Below are 27,283 nucleotides of genomic sequence, written 5' to 3' on the forward strand. Positions count from 1 at the left end.
TAAACCAGGTGGAATCTTTCCCATGGCTTTTCCTTTAAACGTGCATTTTCCATCCTAGTAGGTGGTAATTCATGAAACTGAGATTTGATTTCGTAGGTATTCCCACTCCTGATCTCTATGCCTCATTTTCCCGAGGAACCTCAGACGATCTCCAGGATGTGCTCCCTGGCTGAGGCTCTGGAAGTTATTATGGCGTCAGAATTGGGAATGGCATGACTTCATTACAGATTTAATGGGTGTGGGGAGGAATGGGGTCATTACAGAGAAACCTTACACACAGAGCAGAAGAGCAGGTACAAAGCCTGAAGAAAAATATAGAACACATATAAAAGTTGAAGGCGTCCTTGTTTGAAAGTTCCTCTTTAAAAGGACGTAGCCTGGAGGTTATTCTGCTTTTAAGAGATTACTTTTCCTCTATAGGGATATATACCACCATTTTTCCTCTTGAAAATTTACTATTAGCTTCTTCAAAGAACAGAGATAAATTTATAGCCGGCCTGGTTCTGAGAACAAAGTGAAAACTAAGCCCCTTGTACAATTGCAGTACAGCATTAGAGCAATCTTAGATCTAAAGTAAGGCAATCAAAGTTCCAAAATGAAGTAATAAAGAGAGAGAGAGGCGGCGTGCAGCACCAGCGCGGTAAGTGGCTCCGCTGGGCTGAGCCGCGCTGCTTTAAAGGCTATCCACACGCTGCGTAACAGCGCCACAGATTCAGGGAGGAAGATGAACTTTAATAATTCACTTCTCCTTTCACTAGATTGTTATACAGTGGTTCAATAACTGGTTTGTTGAAATGTCTATGTTTAATTTTCCTACTTGTCAAATTTTTAAGGACCCTCATCTGTATAGTTCTTGGTCTTATACCCATGGATTTTATGATGTTTTCAGCATCATAAACCCCAATTCCTAACTTTTTAAAACACTGTAAAGTTACAGCACATGGCATTGTGCTTTCAAGGCAAACTGAAAGTGTTTGTGTAGAGCTGAATGTTTGTAAAAAACAGACATCTATTTAGTCTGACTTACATGAAAACTATTCTGTAGTTAATCTAAGAGTAATATAAACTCTTCTCCTGCTCATAAACAAAACAAAACATACCTCCCCCCCCCCCCCCCATCTATTTCTACCTTCTTAGGAAAGAAAATGCTTCCTGGCATTGGACTGAGTGCTGGCTAGTGAATTGAAGTTTCTGTCATGGGGAGGAAAAGCCCAGTGGGTTGGACAGTCCCGCTCTGTCCAGCGCTGGCTGCGAACCAGTCACTCAGCCCTCAGTTCAGCAAGGAGCAGGCGTGATCCCTTCCCGCCCTCCCAGAGTTGCTGCAGGTAAAAGTGGACGGGTAAATGCTTTCTGCATGGCTCAGACTCCCAGAAATGGAAAGTTTGGGTTTTTTTTTTTCCTTTACAATTTTATGGAAGATATTGTTTTAAAATTAAATAATTGCAGGTCAGAGGGAAACAATGCGAGGTAAAGCCAGCCTTAGAACCGAGCTCAGAGTCCTCTCCCTCCTTCCCTACTCCCATTGGCACCGTCTCCATATTCACTTTCTCTCTCCATAATCTACTCAATGCCAACAAGTCACGCTCTTGGCTGCAGCCACTGAAATAAGTCATTCCTCCAGAAATGCCATGATCCAGTTTATGCAAAGGCTGGTGACACTCGATGCTGAGCCCAAATTCAGATGGTCCCATCCCGCTCAGTTTCCCTTTCATTTCTCCAAGTCCTTTTAAAAGCAAGCCTATTCTCTTCCTCACTGTCCCTCTTCCTAGAGGACCCTTGTCCTGTCTTTTTCAAGCGATCTGTTCTCTCCACTCTTATCAATGGCCTCAGTTAGCAGCTTTAAAACTGTTCACCTTTGCGGTGACTCCTCATGCTGAAGTGCTTCTGCGCCTTCAGTTGTACCAGTAACTGCACGGCAGTTATGTTTGGAAAACACATCATGTCATGATCACATGTCATGGAATACGGGTGTGATGGCTGTTTCTGCTGCCGTTACTTTAAGAACTGAAAGAGAGTTTATGAAGCATTCTTTGCCCCGTGCTCTGCCGGTCCCAGCTGGGGAGCCGAGGCCGGGCATGAGGACAGACTCCTCGGACTGCATCAGTGACTAGGAAGAGAACTCCATTGTCCCCCTACATAATGCCCGAGAGGTTTCTTCCCATTTACTCTGAAGTCTTTTGAAACAGGATAAAACGGAGCCACTGCACTTCAGTGGCTCACTCTGCCTCCGTTACCGGCCCGGGTGAGCTGGGGAGAGGACACCCACCACAGGCAGCATCAAAAGCCAAAAGAAGAGGGGGCTCCACGCTGAGATCCCCTCTCCGGACCACAAGCCAGGGTCCACTGCCTGTACGGTCCCAGCCCAGACCTTTAAACTCCTAGGGACACTGGAGTCTGAAGACAGAGAGGCAGTTTCCTACGCACCCAGGTCCTTCCCGTACTCTCAAAGGCTACACAATTCATCTTCAGGGCTCTCGACTGACTCGCTCTCAAAGGTGTTCCCGAGAGTGCCACTGTCCCCATACTCTTGCTCGCGCTGCTGCCAGCTCCATGGACTGTGGCTCATTATAAGAACTTCTGCCTTCCCTGGGTTCCCACGCAGCCTGGTGGGAAGGCAGAAGTTCTGCCTCCTGCCCACGCCGCAGTGGACAGCCTTCCCCGCCACGCTGCCAACGCTGTGGAGGGAGAGACCAAGTCTTGGACACCTCGCTGCGTTCACCAAGTTCGTAGCGCACAACAGATACTCTACGAAGGTTGTGGCTTTTGCTATATGGGAAAATACAACAGCGGTCACATTGTTTCCCTCCTGGGCACCCAGCCCGCAGCCCATCCTACACACAGCTGACAGGTCAATGGCCCTCAGGTTTGATTTATTCGCAATTCCTCATAAAGCCCAATTCTCTGTCCTAACAGTCACAACAAGCTTACACACAAATTTCCAGTGTCTAGTTCCTGTTATTCCTCAAAATGATCCTGTAATGTAAGTAGATTCATTGTTTCCCGTTAGCTGACGTGTGGTTTTCTTGCACAGCATCCATTTGCTCTGCTTAGGGCTGGCTGTGCCTCAATTTCTCTTTGGACACCCTGAGCTCCTCTACTCTGTGGTTCCAGTGAAGGAAACCCTACTCCCATCTCTGAGCAGGGGTGGGTGGGCTGGTGACCCAGGAACAAGCCTGAGTTTAATGCTTCCCCCACTACCCACGGCTGGTTCAGGACGGGTGCCCAGACTTGTTAATGGGACATGAGTAGACTTTTGCTGGGACTGGTATATCTATGAAGTACTTTAACCGCTCTCGCCTCTCCATCTTGGCTCAGGGTGTTCACCAACCTGAAATGACCCTTCCTCCTGTCTACCTACTCACATTTATCCATTTTCTAGGACTGGATCAAAGTTCACCTCCTGAATCACACTTTCTCCTTCTAAACTCCTCAGGCAAGTATTGTTGACCAAACGTTTGGCATTTACTGCACATAGGCCTCTTATTATCTTTTTTTTTTTGTGCATATTCCCCAAACATCAGCTCCTCTATGGTAGAATCTGAAACTTCTTTGCATTTTCCAGAATGCCTACATATTAGTGGCATTAAATATTTCTTAATTAATACAGACTTAAGTTTTTTTAGATGATTATGTCATTTCTGAATAAGCAAAAAATAGAACCTAAAGTAACTCTTCAATACAAAAGAGTAAGAAGTTAAAAGTATTATGACAATATTTAAGAATACAATTTATGTTTCAGATAGGATCAAATGCTTACACCAGATAATGTTAAAATTATCTTACATATTTATCTACTCAACAATCGCTTACTGCAGTCCAATTTTTATCACAGTAAGCCCTGTAATATATGATATTTTTGGAATTTTAATTGCAGCTATACAATTATTTGCAATTCAATTTTTACCGTTGAATTCTGTACCCCCTACATGCAGTTCAGGACAGATGAATTTAGCAAGAAATAGAATGTGCTATTATATAATTTTTAAAAGGTATTCATTCCAACTGGTAATTTTCCCCCATAAAAGCATTCGAAATTGACATGCTGTATCACAAATGTAAATTCTGGGTTCTTTCAAACATTTCTGAAAGGCTGCTTTCTTCTTTACCAATCACAAAAAGTTCTCAGATATCAAGCAAACAGCGTTTCTCTTCCCTAGTGCCTGTCTTTGTGAGGTCGGGTTGTCCTCAAGTATTGCCTTTATATGCCCTTAAAACTGAGAACTTCCTTATGGGCTTATGATTGTGGTAGTTACTTTGCTCCTGGGTTGTAGCTTTGTGTGAGCCGACACTAACAGACTTGCAGTAGAATTCCCAAGTGCTGCCTCAGAAAGTTATCACTTCCTTAAGAGTTGGTAAGAGAATCCAAGCCTGCATTACCACATTTTGGTGCTAATTATCATAGGTTAGAGGTGAGCAAGAAGTCCTTTGAGATTTTTGGGGTAAACAAACACCGCATTGTAAACTAGTCACTTCGGATACATACGTACCCATTAGCGACTACTATACTGTGTCCTGGGCTATTGCTAAGTCAGAGCGGACGGGGGTCGGGGACACCTGGCAAACAATAAATAGTGGACCACATAGAACGATGTAGAGAAACTAGTACAAGCCTGCCCTATACAGAAGAAACACTACATCTCCCTACCTCAGACCATAAGCCCTATCACGGTGTCCTTAATGGCTGGATCAAGTGTGAAAACTGAGGAATGGTAACATAATGTCATAACCTTAGCAACCCAGGTGGCTGTACAGACAGTAGTTGGAAATCTTAGAGAAATTCATATTTATCATGTTTTGGCGCCTGCCATAGACTATAGAGAAAAGTGCCTGCCAAATGCCAAGGCAATATACTCCACCAGTTAGAGTCATCTAATAAACGTGCTTGGTGGCCTCTTTTGTTCAACGAGATGACTCTGTGCTCCACACAGTGCCCAGATAGCTTAAATCCTTATTTCTGATGTTAAATTTGGAAATCGGCATAAACACGGAGTACACCGCCATCTGGCATTCCCGTGCAAAGGCAAAGGGAAAACACAGCGTGGAGGGAGGTCGGGAATGGATCCAGAACGTGCCCTGGGGCATTAGCTCAGTTTTTGCTGCTCCACGTCACCCACATCTCTGCAGAGCTGTCCTGTCGGTAGCTGTAGCTTAATCCCCATGGAAGCAGCAGTAGGGAGAGGTCAGGAGAAGGAGCCTCTTGTCCTAGCTCAGCTAATTATGTGACCTCGGACATGCTTCCTGGCTGTGTTGAGCCCCCATTCGCCTGCGCACAGACTGGAGGGCAGTGGTATTGTTCCCTCTGGAAACTTTCGCCTATGAAATACTACAAATACTCTTACTACCACTGTCGACCGAACATCATGGGTAATGTTTTTCTCTTAGCAAACAATAGGCCTCATAGTCTATGGATCAAACATACTTTGGTTCTCTCGTACCGGCAGGACTGGAACGAGATGCAGCCCATTTAAGCTGTGAGGCAATGTTTTCTGTCGTGGCAGTCATTATTGGATTTAAGTAACTGCGTTTTTCAGAGGCCAATGTTGACTGCTTTTCTTTTTGCCTTTCTTAATTTATTGCTAGCCATCACAAATAGTCTTCATTTCATTAATAAAAGAACAACATTGCGCACGTGGCCTTGTAGCCCATCCATTATTCATGGTCCCTAGGAGAGGGACGGGGTGTAGCCGCTGCACGCTCACTTCGGGGCCCCCGGGGACCGAGTTCCAATGAGCTTGCTGCGTTGAACACGTTTGGCTTGCTAGTAAAATTAAACTGACAGATCGATTGAAATATCCACCCTCCTCATTTTATTTGGCGTACTGTCATGCCTATTACGATTCTGTTTTGTTTTGTTTTAATATCCTTTTGGGATCTCGCCAGGAACTGGAAGTATCTGGATATTCGGTGTGGGATTTCCCTAACATGAGGATGACCATTAAAACACCCCAAGGAGGCCTCAGGGGATGAAACCCAGCAGCTGGCTGAGCTGCCTCCTCGGGCCACTGCAACGGGGCGCCTGGCTTCCTCAGGTGGAGCTGCGGCCACGCTTCTCCCCCACTTCTACCTAGGCTCCTGCTGCCCATCTGGTCCTTTATCAAATCCCCAGCAGGGCTGAGCCCTGTAGTAATCCCTGATGGCCTCCCATCAGAGGGTTAGAATCACAGCCACTGGCTGAGCTCGGGCCTCTAGAGGACGAAGTCCATGGGCTCCTCCTGTCCTGCGGCCCCCGGTTTCTCCTGTCGCGGCTGAACTGACCTGCTGTGTGGTTTTCCCCTCACTGTCCCTGGTAGACTAAAGAACCACCACAGGTGTCATCTACCTTAAGGCAAATGTATGACAATCTGGAATTTACTAATAAGCAGGCAAGTTAGGGGACAACTCCTTTCATTACAAAAACAATTCTTTTCACTATAAACGGGACGTTATTCTATTCTACAACTTCTCATGTGCAATTTCATCGTCCAAACGTCCACTTACCCCAAACTCTTCACAAACACATTCATACTCAAAATCGGGTTTTCTCTGTATTAACTGCCCCTTCATTGGTAAATCCAATGATTAACTAACTTAACAAATATTTATTACTATGCCCCCGGCAGTCCCTGAGGTGGTGGAGATAGAGTTTTTTTTAACAAGCCTTCAGGTGGTGACTTTTAATTTAGAAACATTTCCCTTTAGGACTGAAGTTGAAAAACTTCTGGAAAGGCCAAATAGTTAATACTTTAGCTTTGCTGGCCACGTGGTTCTTCAATACAACTACCCAACTCTACTGCTGTAGGACAAAAGCAGCCATAGGCAATTTATAAATGAAGGGGTGTGGTCGTGTTCTAATAAAACATTATTTACAAAAACAGGTAGTAAGCTAGATCTGGCCCATTCATCGGCTGTCATTTGCCAATCCCTGCCTGATAGGTTAGCAATCTAAACTTACATTCATCAGGATTTGGGGCTACAGCCTACTTTAAGTAGAATTCAACACCACAAAAACTCATGAATAATATAAAAGTTACTCAGCAGTTTACCCCGATAAGAACATCAAAAAAGTTCATGGTTCTATTTTAACAACGAATACACTGCCCTGGAGAGAGATCATTTTTTTTCAGGAAAATCTGTCTCTAGTGCGGACTGGATATTGTTTTCTTGGGAGTGCAGGAAACCCTGCAAAGCCATCTTTTCTGAGCCCCACTTTGGGCGAGGGCTATGAAGGCACATTTTGCACAGGCAGCGCATTTAACCCTCACCGCAGATTTGGAAGGTTGACAATGCCCTTCTCATTTTTACAGATGGGGAAACTGAAAATTAGAGAAAGAGTCACACTGCAGGAAGCAGGACGGCCTGGATCCAAAACTTGGGCTTCCTGACAGCAAAGGTACAACCTCTCCGTGCTCCAAGCTGCCAATCTTGAATCGAATCCGTTTCAGCAAGATTTTCACGACTTTTTCATTTCTCTAAGTGCCATGTGTTTGACATATATTTGAGAATTGTTTGACTTCAGTGTATTGACATTTACGCTCCTTCTTAATAGAATAAGTGTGTCGATACTTACGATTAGGTTCTTTATGAGGGATTCTTTCCTGCACACCTCATAAAATCTATATTGTATCAGTCAGTGACTATTACTGGGGATCATGTGGAATCAAAGTATAGCAGGAATAAATATGTAAAAAACAGTGTAGATTTTTTTTTTAATAAAAAAGAGGAAAGAGGCTCTAAAGCAGGGTCAAAATAAATATATCACAAATTTTTTTATCAATACCGAATCATCAAGAACCCCAGGAAAATCTCACTTCAGTTTACACCTAATCAGTAAGTCTTAGAATGTCATGGCAATTTCTCATTTCTAAGAACAAATACGTTAAATTTTGAAAAGACAAATATATATTGTTGAGATCTTCTCTTAAGGGATCTCAAACAAAACAAGATAAAATCTCAAACAGTGAGCAACCTGTTTGACTTGGTAAAATGACACAGATGTCTCACTATTCCTGTATTTTTCTGCGAACTATAACACAAGGTATTGACCATCTTTTGAGCCTCTTGACCTAATAACTCACTTTTTAGCATCAAGGTACAGCCGTGCAACCAAAATCGCATAGTTTCCTGATATTTTCCTCTGCGATCACGGTTTGGGTGGTTTTAAAGTTTAAACCCATGCCTGTCGCAGGGCAGCCTTCGCGTGGGGGCGGAGTAGGGAGGTCAGTCCCTTTGAGATCAGAGGCTTCTGCCTCCTTCCTGCAGTGTCGCTTTCTCAAAGGACAGAGAAAGGCCCAGGCAGCTTTCCACAATGCAACCTGCAAGGCATCGCAGCTTGCTGTGTGCCTCTGGCTGCTGGCTGAGACTTGCCACGGGGCCCTCCTCCCATCAGGCTGGGGGGCCTCTGGCTTTCTGGAACCCTTTCCCAAACCTGCACTGTGCAAGATGCATTTAACTGACCTCATTCCTTTTAACGACTGAGCATGACAGCATTTAATAGGCTCGCAAAGACCGCGCACGGCTGCACAGCTCTGCCTCATTACTCACTGTTTCAGGCTGGAGCTCAGGTCCAACATGTACCTTTGAGTCACATCATGCCTGGGAGCTCAGCCACCCTTTTGTCCAAGCTCACCTCCGTGTTTCATCTTACTTAGCATTTTTAGCCTATGTTTGTTTGATTTAACTCTGTTACCCCGTTCAGGCGTGCAAAAGATGGAGGGCCAGAGCGCCTGCCACCGTGACAGCTTTGCCTGAGAAATGGTGAGTGACCACGTCGCCTTCGGAGAAGGCTGAATTTTCAGGAGGGAAAAATGTAATGAGATGTAAATGTTTTCCAGTGGCTCGCAGCAGGGCCGCGAGGGAGCGGAAGGACACAGGCAGCTCATTCTTGGGAGGCTGTTCCCCCAGGCCCTGGGTGACAGGAGCAAGGTCTCCCGGAAGACTCTGCCAGGCAGGATGCTGCTCTCCAGGCCACAGCTGGAAGCAGCTCTCTCTGTTTATGGGCAGGAGGCCGAAGGAGAGAAAGAGGCAAATGGACCGCCCCCATTTCTCTAGCATCACCAAAAAGCCTATTAAAAGGGACATGACAATTCTGGGTGCTCCGAAGAGGTGCTTTTCCCAGCCTATGTCCCAAGCGTTCTGCTCAGAGTAGTAAAAACAGCCATGAGCACTTGTAAACACAACGATTGGGAGTGAGGACGTTCGCCCGTAATGATTGTTTATGTAAGAGAGCCGGCTGCCACCGCGCACCGTGCTTCGACAAATGCCCCCACTTCCGTGGAGATAAAAGGCAAGCATTTGCAATCAGCGAGGAGAGTGTGTTTGTTGCAGGCTAAATGGCATTATAAAACTTCCTAATTAAGCATATATGCCGATGAGTTTTTAGCATCATTTCTCCAATTTAGCTTTACATACTGGGGTGCTGTTTCGTAAGGCATTAACTATAAACATTGTTGTTACTGCCCCCAGCTGGAAAACAGAGCAGTTTATGTGTGAAAGAAAAAAGAGATTATCTCCCATCTGCTCCTGCCCATTATTCAAGGATGTGTCATTTCATCTGCTGATGGGAACATCACCAGGATTTTAGTCAAATGGCCTTTTTATACTTGGCTACGTTTATTAATTATTGTGTTTACTTGGGGTTTTGCTCCTACCCTTGATCTCATAAATTGAGTAACATCACTTTCTAGAGCTTTTTTGAAATTGGAATAATTTGTACATGTAATTTTTGTTCTACAAATATGCACGACCGTAATCAGACATATTTGATGCTTATTTTTGATTATATATCAGCTTTACTCACATACGTTTGGTTAGGAGGCAGAGGTTAGAAGGCCTACAATTAAAAAAGGATGGAGCGTGGTGTGATTCAATTTATATCAAGGACAAAACCAGGCATAGCCAATTAAGGCAGGTAGACTCTAGGTCAGTGTTCACCCTGGGGGCTACATGAAGCTCCAGAAAGGGCCTTGGAAGGTGTGGGGGCAGGGGGAGGGGGAGCTAATCTGGGTGCTGCTTACATGAGTGTGTTTTGTTTGCGAAACTTGGTTGAGATGTTCACTAGTGACGTGTGCCCTCTCCTAAGTGTACGTTATCTTTCAGTAAAAAGTAAAAGATAGATGGATCATCTTCCACATAAAAAGTCAAAAAGAAGTCTACGCAGGGGCAGATTAGGATTGATTCACTCCCTCCAAACAGTTAAAAATAAAACGATTCAAACTCCGTCCACGAGCTAATTTACTTAGGTAAATGAAATCACCAATGTGCAGCTCCGCACGCATGTCCATCCAGAAGACATAGAGCACCTTCCACTGAAATGGAATTTAAAATATCTTGTGGAAGTTTGGTATTTTCTTGCTTTAAACTGACTTAGAAATGATCATGCTCGTAGTATATTTAAACAGTTTTCCAAGTGAGCCTTTCTGCTTTCCTCAGTACTTCATTTTGAGGGTCTAATTATGGGAAAAATAGGAGCAATAATTGAGGATTAGAATTATATATTACACATACATATTTTTTCTTTTTTCTTTTCTCTCTCTCTCTTTTTTTATTTTTTTTTTTTAAATTCAGTAGTCTAATCCATGAAACACCATCAGGCAGCCACTACATGAGCAGGTAGGCTTCATCATTTGGGAGAAAGAAAGGCCAAACTCAGTGGAATTTTTCTTAGCAAGTGCTAAGATGTGAAGCTTTGCCTACAGATTATTTCAGAAATGTTAAGATGGAAAAGAAAAGTTCCCTAGGACTTCTCAGAGATCATTTCTTACATCATCAAAAACCATCCTGCCTGTGGACAACTGAAAGAGACACAAACAATCGCCCCTTGAAGGAAATGCCAGGGTGGCTGACCGGAATAGCACGTGACAGGACAGAATTCTTAACCCAGTTTAAAAAATCGATGCCTCCCAGAGTCCCTTTTGCTTGACCAGATAAGCCAGCTAAGTAATCTGACAGTTACAAAATGCTGAAAAATAAATTCATGCAATAGCTAGTACATAAAGGGATTTCCAGGGGGAGAGAGGTAACAAAACAAAAACAAAACAAAACAAAAAGGTGGAGAATTTGAAGACACAAGCTTACCAACACACACAATGCATTCTATAGCTCACTGTCACTTGGAGGAGCTTCTATTACTAACGTGGAAATGCATTGTTTCATCCATCTCATAAGGTCGAGGTTGGGCTTGATGACTTTAAAATGACAGTATATACTTCTATAGAACAGATACTAAGGTACTCTTGTTCTTCCATTTGTTAAGGGACAGAAATCATTGTTTTAATTGGCAACATCAGGGAAAGGCTTTGTCATTAATGCTAAATATACTGTCCTTTTAACTGGAAGGAAAATTGATACTGAGCATATGCAATGGAAAGAAAGCTGGCAAATGTCAGTGTGAATAATGGGTGAAAAAAAGGAATGAGGGGGTGTGGCATCTCAATCAAGATTAAAATGAAACTGATAAAGCAGCATATGGACTGGATAACAAATCAAAAGCATGTTTATCCACTGAAGGAACTGGTTAATGGAGACTGCCAGCACGTTGCCATGGAAACACTGACTGTTGAGCTGCACCATCTCATACCTTATCCAATACATTCCTGGTTGTTGGTAGTAGTCCAAAGACCCTGATCTCTTGATGGTAAACCCGTGGTCCAGCTGAGCAGAGAGAAATGGGGGCAACTCAGTGGATCGACATTGTGCTAAAGAATTAAGACTCCAGACCAAGCTGATCTTCATTGACTGCATATGAATATAGAGTTACCATGCCTCTTCCGCAGGGCGACTAGCTAATATGCTAAATCTGCACATTAAAAATAGAAAGGCAAGAAAAGACACTAATCCCTCATGAATATCTTGAAGGCCAATTTGTTAGAAAAGATCTAATTTGTCAAACAAGTTTTTGAATGCACATTTAATAACGTCCTCTCAACTTCAAAAGATATAAACACCTCTTCATATTCTATAGAGTGGAAAATGCTTCATAATTAAATAAAGTACTGAATCAGCTTTAGCCACCTAAGAGAAAGCAGATTGGACCCCCCAAAATCTTACCCCATCAGGCTTAAATTTGAGGGCTTCATAAATACGAAACAAAAAATGAAAAGAATCAGGTTTTGAACCCCCATAATCGCAGCAACTTGGATTTCTTTTTTTAAGAGTTAACCTTAAAAAGCAGAGCTACGCTTAAAGAATCCATTACATTTCTGAACTAAAAAGATATAGTATAAGACAGTCAGTAAATTTTCTCCGTGAACATACAGAAAATAAAATAAGTTTTCACTGCATATTAAAAATGCATATGTACAGTTAAGTGCTTTACGATTAACAAAAGGTCCATTAAATAGAAAACAGGATAAATTCTTAAAGTTGTCCACCCTGGAATAAGATGTTAGCTTTTGGCTACCTAGGAATAAGATTCAATACTCGAATTTGAAAAACAGGGCTCATGCTGTGTGCCCACTCCCCCTGGCTGCCCACGACAGGACGCAAGCTGCACACCTCTCTTTACAGAGAGGCCCACGAGTGCTTTTAAGGAGGGTCCTGCTGTGGCGCTGATGGTTGTTTCTACTTCTAAATTCACAAAAACATTTCAAAAGATGCCGGGTCACCGGGCGTTTAAACTAAATACTACTCAGAGGATTTGGTATTCCGATTATAAGCTAGGGTCTCCCAGTGTTCACGGAACAGCAATGTGAAATTTTAATTTTTTTTTTAAGTACATTTTGTTTTATTTAGAAAAAAAAAATCGAAGTACGCTTGCTGTTAGAGGATGAAGGCCGGCCCTTCTGTTTCAGTCCGCGAAGATGGCTACTTAGTACTTAGTTCTCTGCTGCCATCTACAGGCGGAACGCCGCGTAACAGCGCATCGCGGAATGCCCTGGCGCAAGAACGCTCATCTTGGAACTAAGTCTCTTTGTATCACCATTATTTGCACACTGATTAGCATGAATTCGTTTCATTGGACTGAAACGCTCTATTTGCATGAGCAAAATGCAAAAGAAAAACTTTAAAGCATTTGGAAAATTATCAGTTAAAATAATAAACAGCATTAAATGAGGAAAAATAAATTGGAACTGACATCTTAGTCATCGGTTCTTCATCAAGCTGAGCAAATCTAATAATGCCTCCCTTCCCTCCCTTAGAGCTCAAGGAGTCCACCGTTAAAATGTCATCTCTAATTCCATTTTATGTCTATAAATTGTGTCTTAATAACCTTTTGTTTCCCTTTCTTTCTTTCTTTCTTTTTTTTACTACTCCCCCAACTACTAGCAAAGGTAGCAGAGGGACGCTGGAGTCTTTCTGAGAGGCAGAATGTTGCAGTTAGAAGGATAGCATTGCGTTTCCACCTCATCACGCTGCCTGACCCAAATGTCAGAACAGCTCTATGATCCCTGTGAGCTACCAGCTCATAATTACTCTCCTAGCCAACTCGAGGACCTTAATATACAGTTATCATTTATTCTTTCTTTGGTCTTAATATATGTAAGGAGTGGGAAGCAAAGAAGAAAAAATGACAACAAGAACAAAAAACACTAAGGTTCAGAACCATGAGTGCATGTTAAACTATGCTCATGTCATAAATTACACCTGTGAATAGCCTCTCTTTGTTATGACAGTTTGTTCTTTTTTCCTTTGTCATTCTGAGAAAGAAAAAAGTGTCATAAATTCCTTTGTAAGCATCATTAATCTCCAGCAGGTGGTTAGGTTTCTAACGAAAGAAAGAGAAATACCAGTTAAAGATTTAATTGCTGATTTCCTGAAAAAATAAGCTGATTGATACTATACTCTAAATAGTATGTATTTTTTTTTTTCATTTCTAAAAAATTCAGTCCTAGGACAGAGGCAGTTTAAAATAAAATACATCCTTGATAGCCCCTGGGGAGAGCATACGTGCCCATGGGAAAAAAAATTCTGCTTGAATGTAATTTATATTGAAATCATTTTTTCTATATCTAGCAAATAGAATTTATTGCAGTATTATATTAGTTACAGGAATTTCTATCATGTGGGTGAATTACTAATTACATTGCATTATTAAATTATCAAATAGTCTTTATAGAATGCAACATTTATGAGGGCTCTTCCTTCTCCCTACCACTTAGATTCTGCCTCACAGTAGAGTCATTCCTTTGCAGTTATACTTTAGTTTGAGTTGGAATATTATTTAACTCCAAGGCTCCTTTTTCTTGTGATAGTTTTCTGAGACTTAGTTTTTGCACTTATGAATGGGAACACTGCTATAGGGTATAGACTTATCCAGTGCTACTGTGAAAGCTAGTAACAAAGGCAACCAAAGCAGCCAGTTTCTAATTCCCAGCCCCTGGGACTGGTGACGGACCCCTCCTACCCTCTGCCCCTGTCCAGGTTCTTATGGAGGGTGTAGACATTTCTGAGGGAAAAATGTTCTGGAGAAGGTGCATAAATGCAATGTATGTCAGAAGGATAGCTCCTCCAGAAACAACCCTGACATTTACAGTGATATTATTTTTCATGCTTCAATACTAATGATAATAGTCAACAAGTGAATTGTACTTTAGAGTTGACAAGGCACTCTTTCAGATGTTTTTCCAAAAAGTCAATTATTTTGAGTCCGAGTTAAGTTGATAAATATATTTTTTTAATTTTGTAGTGGATAATGAGCATGCCACTAATGCATAACTCAGCATCACACGGCTCATTTTCCAGTTTATAAATCTATTACCAGTTTGTACAGTTTCCATGGAAACATGTTAGTGATGAACTGAGAAACTGGTATTAAATTGCATTCAAAATGGTCTAATCATGATATTTCAGGAAAAAAAAACATCAGTGGACTTTTCATCTTCAAATACTAACTGGAGTTTTTTGAGATCTACCTAGATGAAGTTTTAATAAACTTACATGGATTAGGTTTCAGAATTGATCCAGGTTTGGTTAAAGCAGGAGTTCCCCTCATATCTGTGTTGTCTGTCCATTGAAAAACTGCCCTGAAGTTCCTGCCCTTAGTCATGATGAGACTTCCGGAATACTTAGAATGAACCATTATTGAGCAACCAAAGGAAATTTAACCAAAGACCAATTAAAATAAAGGATCAGGAAAAATGAAAACGAAAACAGAACAAAAGCGGTGAAAAAGCAGCCTGTCTCGCAGCTGTGAGCCCGCAGCAGGGACAGAAACGCAGTCTTTTTCATGGACAAGCGTGCTGGCAGCCCATTCCAAAAGAAAATCGTGGAACCAAAAGCTTTGGAATAGACTTACATCTTGAATGAATGATGAAAATGGAGTATAGAATGTCTGGTTTACTCGAGAACCACCATGAGATTGTTATTTTCAAAAAATTACATAACGAAGAATACTGATAATCTACGAAGACAGGAAGGACAACGTACTGCCACACTGGATGTCCTCGGAAGGAACTAACGACAGAGGGCAAGAAGGACGACCTGTAGTTTTTGGTCCCCAGCAGCACTGGAAGAACAGGCGTCCGTCCCAGTTAGCACCGTCAGTGTACTCGTGAGCCACTGACTCACACTCATGTAGCTCACTGTTGAAAGGGTTTCATCAAAAAACATGAAATGCAGATACTACAGGAAAGTGGAGGCACATGCGTTTATGCCACCTGCAAAGTCTGGAAGCCCCCATCAAATCTAGGATCGGTTGTGTTGAATATGTCACTTATGTATGTTTAATTTTATCCGGAGCTCCAGCACAACCAAAAAATAAATAAATCGATAAATAATAAAACGCTCAAAGTGGTAGTTAATGTTCAGTATTGCCCGTGAGCACGAAGTACTGTTTCGTAGCATAATTACTTTTTTAAAAATTCGACATCATAGTGTCTAAGTTCTTTGTTTAGAAAGAAAAACAGCTTAAGTGATTTCGCATTTAATATGCTGTTAAAATGTACATATGCTGAAAAAAGAGGAAATGATTAAAAACTCAAGTAGTCTGGGACTTGAATATATTTACTCTAGAATATGACACCAGGAAGTATGAGGTTTCATTATTTCTCTGCCCAATTTAGTCTTTGCCTAGAGCTGCTCTCAAATTGCATGTAGTGTATGTCGGCATGTATAGAATGGAAAAAAAATCCTGTGCAGCCGCATCAACAAAATGGTGAATGTTAAAAGACTTTCAACTTTAAAAAATAAAATTGCTAAGGAGCAAGACATCGTGATTTCTTTGGGTGTTCACAGCAATTCAATCTCCCTGAAAATCTCACTGTGCAAGTTTCTGCTCTGTTTTGGCTTTCGTTTGGGTCTCGTACAAAGATCTATAGTATTTCGATCTCTGTAATGGCGTCTCCCTCAGCTTCCCTCCCCTCCCAGGTCCTGGCAAAGGACTCTATGGACTCTTTCTCAGACCCAAAAGTTTGCATTGGCACCAAGTCCAGCGTGGGGGAGGTTTTCTGCTCTAAAAAATAAATCATGAAATTAATATAAACTGCAAGACGCCCTGGAGGTGTTGGATAACGATGTGACTCCCAGGGAAACCATCAGCAAAAACCCATAATGCATTCGAGCCCCCAGCTCCCCCGGTGCTTTAAATGGTCGAGCTGTCTAAAGAAATGACCCATTCTGCTGTCTCTGGGTGGAGTCTCCTGAGTAATGCCTGTCTCCTAGGTGGATTGCTTTTAAAAAGTTATAGGTGGATATTTCAGATGCTTACTGCTATGACAGAAACTCCGGCTGCTGTGCTATTCAGCTTGGGGCCTGTGTTGAAATGCTTCTTTATCTTTCCAGCTACTGACAGCTGATGTTCATTTTCTGGGAGGCCATCATCCTGAGAAGGAAAAAAAAAAAAAAGAAATGAAATAAGGAGAAAAAGAAAAAATGAGATAGATGGAAAATGAGGCAGATCTTCTAATAACAGGCGGTGATCTTAACATTTTTAAAATTCACAACATTCATAAGATTCACACAATTCATAAACCGACCAGTGTCTTCCGTGGGAAGCGCTGCTCCACCGCCTCGCTCGCTTCCACGTCTGCCCTAAAACCAATCTGCTGTGTCATCTGACCCTCAGAGTTTTGTCTCTACATAAAAATTTTTATTTCTGCTTTTGGTTTCTAATAAAATCAATATCAGCCAAGGTTCTAGGGACATGTCAAAGAGCAAGTTAATCTGAACAATCAAAAATAAATAATCAATGTAAACATCTTTTTTTTTTTTTCTGACCCAAGAGTTTTATCAAACTCTAATCCCATCATTCAGACCCATAGCCAAGAAAACTGATGGACTTGGTCTCCCGCACGGACCTGTAAATAAACTAAGGCCAGTTCCACAGCGACCCGATCGGCCTTTCTATAACCCCAGACCACCTTCCAGGCGGAGAGTTCTTCCTCGACTTTCATATCCTCTCCGCTGCCTTTGGATCATCTGTTACTATTACACACTTCACACTGGAGCTCATCTAACGAAGGCTTCTCTGCTCTCTGCTGGAGTCCGTGACTCTGTCTGCAATGGAAGCTGGACAGACCGCTCTCCTTACGCTATCGCTTGCTAATGCATGGTGAAAAGGCTGCACAATCCTGAGACGCTTGGAAACAGAGATGGTTTTATTCACCCTAGAACCCACATAGTGCTTTGGTACATAGTAGATGCTTAATAAAGATTTGCGGGATAAATGAATGAATGGATAATAAAGTGTGACTCTCTGTTAAAACCAAAATTCCTGTCTAGACTTCAATGCCATTCATCATTTTCCCTCTTCTCTGTCTTTCTTGGCCTCGCGCAGGAAAACGAGTTTGCTGCTTCCCAAGCACGACACGCTTGCGCGTCTGCAGAACCTGGACTCTCCGCGCGGGATTTACTCCTTTCGGTAGCTCTTCATTCCTTTAGCTGATGCTGACTGCGCGTCTACGGCGGGCAAGGCGCTGCCCGGAGCGGTGACGAAACGCGGGAGCACACGCAGGCCGGGCTCTGCTCTCACGCAGCCTATCGTCCCTCTTTTTCTCTATAACTCAGGTCTGAAACACCTGTTCCGAAACGCTTTTCCCTGTTAAGCACAATCTACTATAACGACTCTTGTGGAAACTCCTAATGCTTTCTCATGATACACGTGTTAACTCTAAATCCATGAACTCTTGCTCTTTCGTACCACGTCTCCCCTGTCTTCTGTCATCTTTAACATAAGCACACAATGGCTGCTCAGTTTACAATATTCTTGGACTGATTTATTAGTGGCTAGAAGGAAGAGAAATTGTTATGCGTATTAAGTCACATATGAAACCGAAGCTGGAAGAAGGAGGCTTTCCCATGATGCTGAGCGGATTCAAAGTTTAAAAAAAAAAAAATCCTGCTTTGTGGAAAGAATCAGAAATACAGTGAAGGCTGATGAGGGTGACGGTGGGATGACGCTCGGAGAGAAAACAGACACACGGTCACACGACGTACCCTCCACGTCAGGGCCGCGTTAGGGAAGACGGGGCCGGGGGGGAGGTGGCCTCTGCCCCCCGGAACCCGGCGGGCTGATCGGGAGACAAAGTATGAACACACCTTGTCAGATCAGAAAGCAAGTCAACGCGGCGAGGCGGCCGTCAGAAGGCAGTGCAGCCTCGTGCTCAGCTGGAAGCGCTGCAGGAGCTCAGAGCACAGAGGACACATTTTCAGTGGTGAACGGTCAGCACAGGCTTCATGAGGACTCTGGGCTCTGACCCGATCCTTAATGACGGAGAGATTATTGACAGGTCGATGGGAGGAAAGGTGAAGCTTCGCATATGGATGTGTGCGAGCGGGAAGCCACAGGCACGTTTCTTTGCCAAACGGTCAACCAGTTTATCTCCTGGTAAGAGTTTATGTGAGAGAGTAATGGCCGAGAAGGCCAAAAGAACAAGAGAAGACTGAATACCGAGCGGGTACCAAAAAGATCCAAAGACGGAAGCCTTAGTATCGAGTAGAAACAAAGTGATGCTTCTCAGTAGGAGAGGCGAGCGTGGAGGACAAATGCCCCACGCTCAGACATTCGTACCGGACGGCACCTGCCTCCCCGCGCTGCCGGTGGAAGAGAAGTTGGGCGATACTCACAAAGGATTAGGATTTTGAAGTCCGGAGTGTGAGACACAAGGGCGAATTCAATGGTGCAGGTAAAACACTTTTGTTGTTGTTGTTGTTTAATGGTAAATAAAACAACTGGCCCATGGAATCTAAGTTAGGATTTTAGGAGTATTTTAAACATTTGATAAAAGATGAAATGATGTGCTTTTACCGGAAGTTTCAGACACTAGTATCAGATATCTGGCACAGTCCGGGGTTCTGCCTGAATGAACGGGGGCAGCCTGACACGGTGGTGCCCCTGTAGGTCTCACCCCGAAGACTACAGACAGACCCAGTCATCTCTTAATAGAGTTTCAGGCTACTTCAGAGAGTGAGATTTGTATGCTCTTTAGATGATGAAGAAGCAGATTTAAGGAAGGTTTTTCTCTTTAGGACAAAAAACCCAGGAGCATGTTTGTAGTCTCAGAGTCAGAAGCCAGTGGAAAGGAAGAGTCGGAAGACAGGAGAGAGGGGACGATGGGTGTGAGCGGCAGGTGGCGGGGGATAGTAAGCAGTCTGTAAGGTGGGGGGCAGGTTTCTCCCTTTCTCTGAGGCAAGACCAAATGAGGAGAGAGAGGTGAGGCCTGTTTTGAGGTGGAGAGGATCAAAGGTAAGAGAGAAAGGCAGGGAGAGGAAGGTTACACAGTGGTAACTGTTATGCAGCCCTATGCTAACGATTTACATAGACGACCACCCTAATCCTCATATTCTCCTCTGAGCATCCCTTACGAGTCCCGATTTGAAGATGAGCAAACCGAGGCTCTGCGAGGTTAAACGATTTGCTCAAAGTCAAGCAGCCAGCGTGTGGCTGAGTCAGGACTGCGCCGGGCCTGAGGCTTCTGTGCTGCTCACCCCACCACAGCGCATCGGCCAAGGGCATTCGTTAACATGGCGACTGTTACGGAAGGACCCCCGAAGCGTTAAGTGAAGAGACCCTTTGAGTCTTCTCCTCCATGATGAAAGTGTGCAGTAACGAGGAGGAAGTAGGGTTGAATTAGGGGCTGACAAAAAACACAGCACATTTAAACAGGCCTGAACAGAGTCTGGGCAGCATTGAGATGGAGGCCAGTAGAAGGGACACTGGGCGCTTCAGGGGACCCAGAGGAAGTGCCAACTGACATCAGGGACAGTCTGGGTGTCCACTGATCTGAGATGTGGCGCCATGACTCATGGGGGCCGGGCTCTCAGCCCCCACGCGGAGCAGGTGGTGCGAGAAGGTGGTGCTGACGTGGGAGGACCCGGCGTGGCCCTGGGTCGCAGTGCGGGCTGTGCTTAGCAGCCTGGGTGCAAACATAGAGAAAACAAGTCAAGGGACTCCACGGAGGCAGCCCCTCCTTACCTTACTGAGGGAGAGCCACACCTCTCACTTCCCCAGAAATTTCCCTTTCCTTAGGTTTTTTTCCCTGCCAGTTCTTGAACTAAGAGTTCGTTTTCTCACCGCTCTCACAATGGACTTTGTCATGGCTTCCTGCCCTGTCCTGGTCCCAATCTCTTGTCAGGACTCCTAACGACTCTTTTAGAGGCTGAGGCCTGGGGCCTCGGGCCTCCAGCTTTGAATTCTCGTGAAGGTTTCGGCTTCCCTTGGGCTATCAGTTCGGGTTGAGGCATGGAAAGCAGTGAAACAACCCTCACAAGTTGTCAGAGATGCTTTCGACTTCTTAAATCTGTAAACCTTCCCGGGTTTGTTCCCAATGAAATAAAGTGTCTCAGCTAGAGGTGGTCACACACACACACACACACACACACACACACACACACACACTCCCCTCTCTCTCTCTCACACACACACACACACACACACACTCACACACACACTCTGCAGCAATGGAAATGTCTGCAGTTTCTATATCAATTTCGAAGGCTTTAAGCATAATTGGATTTAAAGACATAAACAGCTGGTTTTGCAAGGACCTGATGTGTACCTGAGGCATACGGATTGATGATGGAGATTTAGCTAATTTACTGTCTTGCATCAATAAAATAAATAGCACCATTAAAAACATACGTTTTTATATATACATCTTTCTCATCATTATTTTGAATAGACTGTGTGCCAAAATGTGCTATGCATTTTCTAAACGTGACAAACCTGGAAGTATGTCATAAATAGTTATGTTATTAGCATACGTCCTGGCATGTCTTTTCTGGGAGTACTTTCTGGTTTGACACAGGCTGGTTGTGGTTTGAGGTTAGTGGTTTTGGATTTAGAAATTCCCATCCACCACTTGGCAGAGCATTGCAACTGACAAGAACAAAATTAGTTTGCAAAATGGAAAATGAACTCTCACAGCTGTCTGAAAGAGACCTGGGCCCCTGGTCTCCATTTCTCTAGCGGACGTTGGGGTGTTGTAGGAAGGGGTGCGGGGGCTTGGATGTGAAGTCACTCAGCAGAGCGAGGTCTCCTCTTTCCTCAGGGAGACCATTTCACAGGGCATGCTTCAGAAAATCCTTCTCCCTCGCGAAGTTCTATTTTTGAATCATGGGTTCTGTTTTCAGTCCATTGCCAGAGTCTATCACTAATATCAGTAAATTTATGAAAAATATGGCAGTCTTGAGCGTTCTACCCCCAGAATATTCTGATTGAGCTTTAAACAATCCCCAGAGAACGGAGTACTCGCATCCCCGCACGCAGCCCGGCGACTCCCGGGAACCATCCCGGCTGTGCGGTGCGCAGGACTTTGACTCGCTTTCGCTTGGCCCCATGCATGCTCTCTGTCTACTCTTCTTCTTGGGGAGAAAATGTAAAGTAAATTAAGATCTACCTTGGAAAAAAGAGAGGATAAGGTGCCCAAGCGGAAAGTGGAATTCGCACTCATCGTTCACAATTTGTGAATACAGATAAGTGGTCTTATTTACTATTACAGTATCACTGGAGTTCTCTCACTTTCTAACAAATTCTGGCAGCACCACACGACGAATGATTTTTATTTGCATAGAATATCTTGGTAGATTATCCAGGCTCTTGTTTTTCTTTTTTCTTCTTTTTCTTCATACTTTTTGAGTATTTTAGGTTAGTAGTATTTTTTCAAGAGTATGTAGGTAAGATAAAGGAGGTAAATTGAAATGGAAAGGCCAAGTAAGTAATAGGAAGTCTTGAAGAGGATAAATTACTACCTTTGACTCCTTTGAACCAGTCCTTTCCACTAAGATAGAGGTTTTCAATCTTTGTCTCATGTTATAATCCCCTGAGAACTTTTAAAATTCCCAACGCCCAGATCCCAGTGCAGATCAGTTAAACCAGAATCTCCATGGGTCAAACCCAGGCTAGTGGCTCTGCTGAGCTTCATGCTGGAGACTTCTTTGAGCCTCATTTTCCTCAGTAGTAAAATTAGAAAAATAAATGAAGGTATAGATTCGTAGAAATAATGCTCTGGGATAGATTCTTCATCCCAGAGCATCAGAAAATAGCATGGGATAAGGTAGGTCCATACTTTGAAAATAAAACTGCAACAATAGTAATATATTTGAAATTATTAAAATGGCTATAATTTAATCCTAATTATGAATAAGAATTTACGTCACTCAACTTTCTCCCCAATCACTGGAATGATCATGATACATTCTTGCCTATTCTATTCTCATATTAGGGGTGCCTACATCATATGGTTCTCCACTAGATGAGTAATAAAGTAAATAAACTTAGCTAGAACAATTCCCATTGGCATTTGACATCTACATTAAAGAAAATAGCTGCGATACTGTAGAACACACCAGAGACGGTAATATATGTTATCTCGATGGGGCTTGGAGCATACGAACAGGATCATTTTTTTTGGAGGGGGATGAGGGTGTTTCCTTGGTAATTGAGCTTCTCACACACCAACATTGATCACAGTTTGCATATTATCAGCACAGAGCCATGGATGATAGAGTCGTTGCCTCACTCAGATTCAAATATTTATCAACTGCCTGTGGAGCACCAGTGCTCATGATTGTTCTCTCAGGCCCTTCCAAAATTTAATCCTCTCTCCGTCCTCAGAATTATGAGAAGTTGATTCTGTTATCTCTATTTCACAGGCTTAAAAAAGCGAACGTTCCAAGGTGACACAGGTGGGTGAGCTGGCACTCCCTCTGGGAGTGTACATTCCTTCCTGAGACACCTGGCTGCACGCTGACGCTACTTCGTCCATCTGCCTTGCTAGAACCATCCACCGTGAGGCCATGCTTACGACCCTTCAGATGACAGAGCAGAGGCCCAGGACACCAAGGAGCATGGTGGGATTTGCAGCCCAAGTGTACGAAAAATAAATGTGAGCCTAGAGGAAGCTCTTGAAGTAAGGTCAACGAATGACTTCTGCTGGCTAGATTTTTTTTGGTGCTGTTGCCCGATGCTATTGCTCTATACTCTGTTTCATGAGAGACCACCTTTCAATTCCAAGTACACCAGGGAAAAGGTCATCGCGTAAGCAACAAAGGAAATTGAGATAAATGAGAGCATAGGAGGAGCCTTCTGATGAGTACCTTAAGGCTCAAAATTATTCTCACTCGGCCCCCGCCCCTTAGGTAGCATCCTCTGTAGCGATCAGATATAATTTGATCACCAAATGTGAAATGTCTTGTTAAATGAACTTCCTTATATGCTGGTTGTGAAACATGTCTCTCTATATATGTTTTCATATATTATTTTGAGACGAAGAAAATAATCAGTTTTTTTGATTTAGTTAATATATAAATATAATTTCAAAAGTTAAGCAATCACCTATACATTATTTTTAAAAGTGTTTTGCTAAAATCGATATATGTTTTTCCATTAGACTCTAAGGTCTGTTACAATTATACAGAGGGTATTTTTTAGTTGTGTATCTCCTAGTTCTTTAAATAATTTTCTTGCTTTCAATAAATGCTTTTAGAGGCTCTGAGAAGGAAAGTCCAAGTTCCAGAGGGAGCTGTGGCTCCATATTGTCAGCAACCTGGGCCCACGTGTGAAATGTGTACAAAGCAGATTGAGAAGGTAGAGGTTCCTGCTGACACATGTGTTTGCTGCCCTAGGAATATGAATAGCCTAGTTTTTCAAAAGTAATGGCCACAAGTCTTAATTTTCTTTCTTTCCCCACTGAGTTAGGTTATACTGATGTAGTGTCATTTGGTTTGGAATCAGGTGAACGGATTATGTGTTTTCAATAACAATCCAGCCACATCACATATATAGACGAATTTGCTCACAGTTGCAAAGTTATGTTATAGCATATCTCCATAGCCTGCTGGAGCTGGCTCCGCTGGGCATCTCTGTCACAGCTTCCTCCAGGATGGAGCTCTGGCTTCTCCTCCCCCAGGAAGTCTCCCATGGCACCCTCACCACAAAGGCCAGCAGGGTGGCCCTTCTCCCACTGCTGTGTGAGTCTCCGGTTGTATCAGACAGAGCTCCTGGAAGCAGGCCTGGTAGGCCGTGGTCGTCTGATGAAAATGTATTTGGAAATCTAAAATGAATCAATGAATCTCTCTCCTCTATGGCTCTTAATGAGGCCACACTTCAAGTGCAGGTTTCCCGGTTTATTCTGTATGGTCACACTTTTGGTTTTTTCAGGGCTAACGTGCAATTTGACAGTTTGTGGGCCATGGACTCTTAATTAGCATGTAGATCAATCGGCACCTCCTGCTACCACCAAGAGAGCCTGTGGGTGCTTCTTTCGCCCTGCACAGCTAAAGGAAAGGCTCCATGTGTGACCCAGGTAAGCTGCTTTGGAAAGGCTGCTGACTCGTATGACAATCATAGCGACAATGTACATATGCACTCTTTTGCGATATTTACAGTGCTTTCGCGTACCACAAAGGGAGGGTGGATGTGGTGTGGTGCATAAAACTCTAAAGCAAAGGGTCTTGGAGTGTGGGTACCTGGCTGCAAATTAGCTCAATTACAAAAAGGTACATTGGGCAAGTCACCCATCTTGACCTTAGTCTCTTCACCTATAAAGTGGGTACAGTAACACCCACCCTGCCTATCTTGTAGGTTTGTTACTAGGCTTATGTGAGATGCTTCCTAACTTTTTCCACTTCATAGAAAAGGATACCTTTTGTTTAGCACCCTGGGGTAAAGGCAAAGGTTGTGAGGCTGGAGGTGACCGCTGCCCACTCTGGCCACCCTGCCTCACTTCCCCAGGGGCTGAGATGATTAATTAATACCCACATATCTGATACTGATTGGGAAGCTCTGCTATATGAAAATATTTAAAACAAACCTTAGCTGATATATATAGACACCCACATTCATATCTTTTCTCCTATCACATACTTACAATGTCCCAGTGGGGTGTGAGGAGTCAGGCTCAGATGTGTAAAGGGCTGGAACCTGGGCCCATGGCCGCCAAGAGGCAGGCCATGAACAAGACCACAAGCTCATGTCCCCGCAGATGCAGTCTGTCTCAACCCTGTGCTTTCAGTCATACCTTATCCTCGATAATTAGTTATTCTGGAAAAAAATTACTGGACTAATTGCCAAGGTGATAATTCAGAGAAATGAACTATTTTGTTGACTTATAGCCAGATCATTCAAAGCAGTAGGGAGGCTGGCAAAACTTTTATCAGATTTATACTTGGCCCCATCTCTGTCCACGTCCATATCTATAACCAAATATCTGTGTCCTCTCTCCCGGCAGTAAGAAGTATTAAACCTCTTATGGAGCTTCCGTATGTGTCAGTGGGGTCGTACCAAGTTCATGCTTAAAGAGTTCTGGGCAGACTCCAAGTTAGGCATCCTACAAGCGTTAATTATTATTATTCATAACAAACCTTACCGATTAGTTGTAATGACTGCTCTGAAGAGTTCTGTCAGAGCTAAAGAAATATCAATAGACCCTGTTACTCAGATAACGGCCGGTGGTGGCATCTGGGAGCTTTCAGAAACTCAGAGCCTCGCATCTACCACGTTATAATATGCACTTTTAACGTGATCCCCAGGTGGCTTTAGAGCACATGCAAGTTTGAGAAGCGCTGCATTAGAGGACTTCGAGGCTTATGTGGCGACCCTTGGGTTGGGTCACTTGTATATTTGGTAGAAATGATGCAAAAGCAGTTCTAACTCAGAAATCTGCTCTGTCTTATTGATGCATTCAGCCCTGATCTGGACCACAGGATGTAGGTGTGGGGCGAGGGCAGTGACCGTGTGCACCTCCCCAGCAGAAGGCGGTCCCGTCTGAATCAGAGGAAATGCTCTCTGCAATGGGCCGTGAGAACATGTCAGCACAGAAGCATCATGACCCTTGAATAATTCTGGGACCCGTGACTGTTCTGGCATATTTTAGGGGAAGGAACAAACACAAACACAACATTCTAAAAGGGAGGCGACGTTATTATAAAATCTGCAGTTTTACAGAGGAATGTCAGGAGTAAATACAAGGAAAGGAGGTCACTTACGTTCACCCAGGGATGCTCGAGGACCTGCACGGCTGAAAATCGCTGATCGACATTGACCAACAGCATCATGGTGATGAGCTCCTGCGAAAGGGAACGTTCAATTCCATTTGACGAACTTTTAAGGTCAAAACCTGGGCGTTTTCAAATGCGGAACTACTCTTCTAGTTTGGAACAGCTCTAAATCTCAAATATATCAATTCAACCTACTCATAGCTACCTAACACCTTTAAAAGTTAAAGGAAACAAGCAAACAAATAAAAACAAAGTTAAAGGAAAGGTGAATATTTAGAACTGTAATTATATAGCTTGTAGTTGATAGAAAAAATAAACTGAAATTAATATTAAAATCAATTTCGTAAAAAAGATAAAATCAAGTTAAGATTTAAAAGAGGTGAAGCAATAAGCTATGCAGAAATCTAAGGCAGGCTGGAGCCTGGTGCGGGTAGGGCAAGAAGCTACAGCAATACAAAAGGAGCGGTAACAGGGAGAGTATAAGCCAGGTAAGCAGGAGCACTTGAGAAGTCGGGATGGCTAGGAACGGATGACTTGATGACTGTGAACTTTTCAATAAATAAATAAATAAAACCTAGCAATTATGACTAAAATGTGCACAGAAATCGTGTTTACAATATTATAGTCTTTGCACACAGTGAGTTAGAATCGATAATTCCGTGAAGACACACAGACTATAAGAAAGAAAAAAGTATTAGAAACCTACCTTTGCAGAATCGGAAACATTATCCCAGTATGGAGAAGGAAAATCCACTTGCCCCATCAAAATCTGATCAAAAAGCACCTCCTGGTCATCACCACTTCTGTTTAGATGAATGACAACAATAAGGAAAAAACAGGACTAAGATGTCAACTTAGGGTATGTCACTTCATTCCTATTCCTTGGAGCCCTTCCTTCCCCCATAAATGTATAAAATGTGTGCTTTTAAGCAAT

General features: G+C 43.2%; 1 protein-coding gene and 1 long non-coding RNA gene across 11 annotated transcripts in view; one reads left to right on the top strand and one right to left on the bottom strand.

The window, feature by feature from the left end:
- Positions 1 to 27,283, bottom strand: part of DCLK1 (doublecortin like kinase 1) — a 305,559-nt gene that overhangs the window by 6,229 nt on the left and 272,047 nt on the right. For 3 of the 6 annotated variants that reach the window (XM_016151075.2, XM_016151073.2, XM_016151072.2), the window contains 4 exons: positions 27,056 to 27,152; positions 26,338 to 26,418; positions 16,622 to 16,735; positions 11,555 to 11,628 (listed from right to left, as the gene is read on the bottom strand). In XM_016151075.2, the coding sequence (XP_016006561.1) occupies positions 11,555 to 11,628; positions 16,622 to 16,735; positions 26,338 to 26,418; positions 27,056 to 27,152 (366 nt within the window). The remainder of the gene's footprint in view (positions 1 to 11,554; positions 11,629 to 16,621; positions 16,736 to 26,337; positions 26,419 to 27,055; positions 27,153 to 27,283) is intronic. The other 3 variants (XM_016151071.2, XM_016151070.2, XM_016151074.2) reach the window with 1 other exon arrangement.
- On the top strand, positions 8,467 to 27,061 carry LOC118609342. Of its 5 annotated transcripts, XR_004953311.1 has the most exons (6): positions 8,467 to 8,733; positions 10,543 to 10,587; positions 17,690 to 19,037; positions 23,005 to 23,261; positions 24,512 to 24,656; positions 26,038 to 27,061. It is a non-coding gene; the product is annotated as an uncharacterized LOC118609342 (long non-coding RNA). The 5 variants fall into 5 exon arrangements; XR_004953309.1 differs by lacking the exon at positions 10,543 to 10,587; XR_004953310.1 differs by lacking the exon at positions 8,467 to 8,733 and having other exon boundaries at positions 10,258 to 10,587.

Source organism: Rousettus aegyptiacus, unplaced genomic scaffold, assembly GCF_014176215.1.
Source record: "Rousettus aegyptiacus isolate mRouAeg1 unplaced genomic scaffold, mRouAeg1.p scaffold_m13_p_11, whole genome shotgun sequence".
In the NCBI taxonomy this organism is placed as follows: Eukaryota; Metazoa; Chordata; class Mammalia; order Chiroptera; family Pteropodidae; genus Rousettus; species Rousettus aegyptiacus.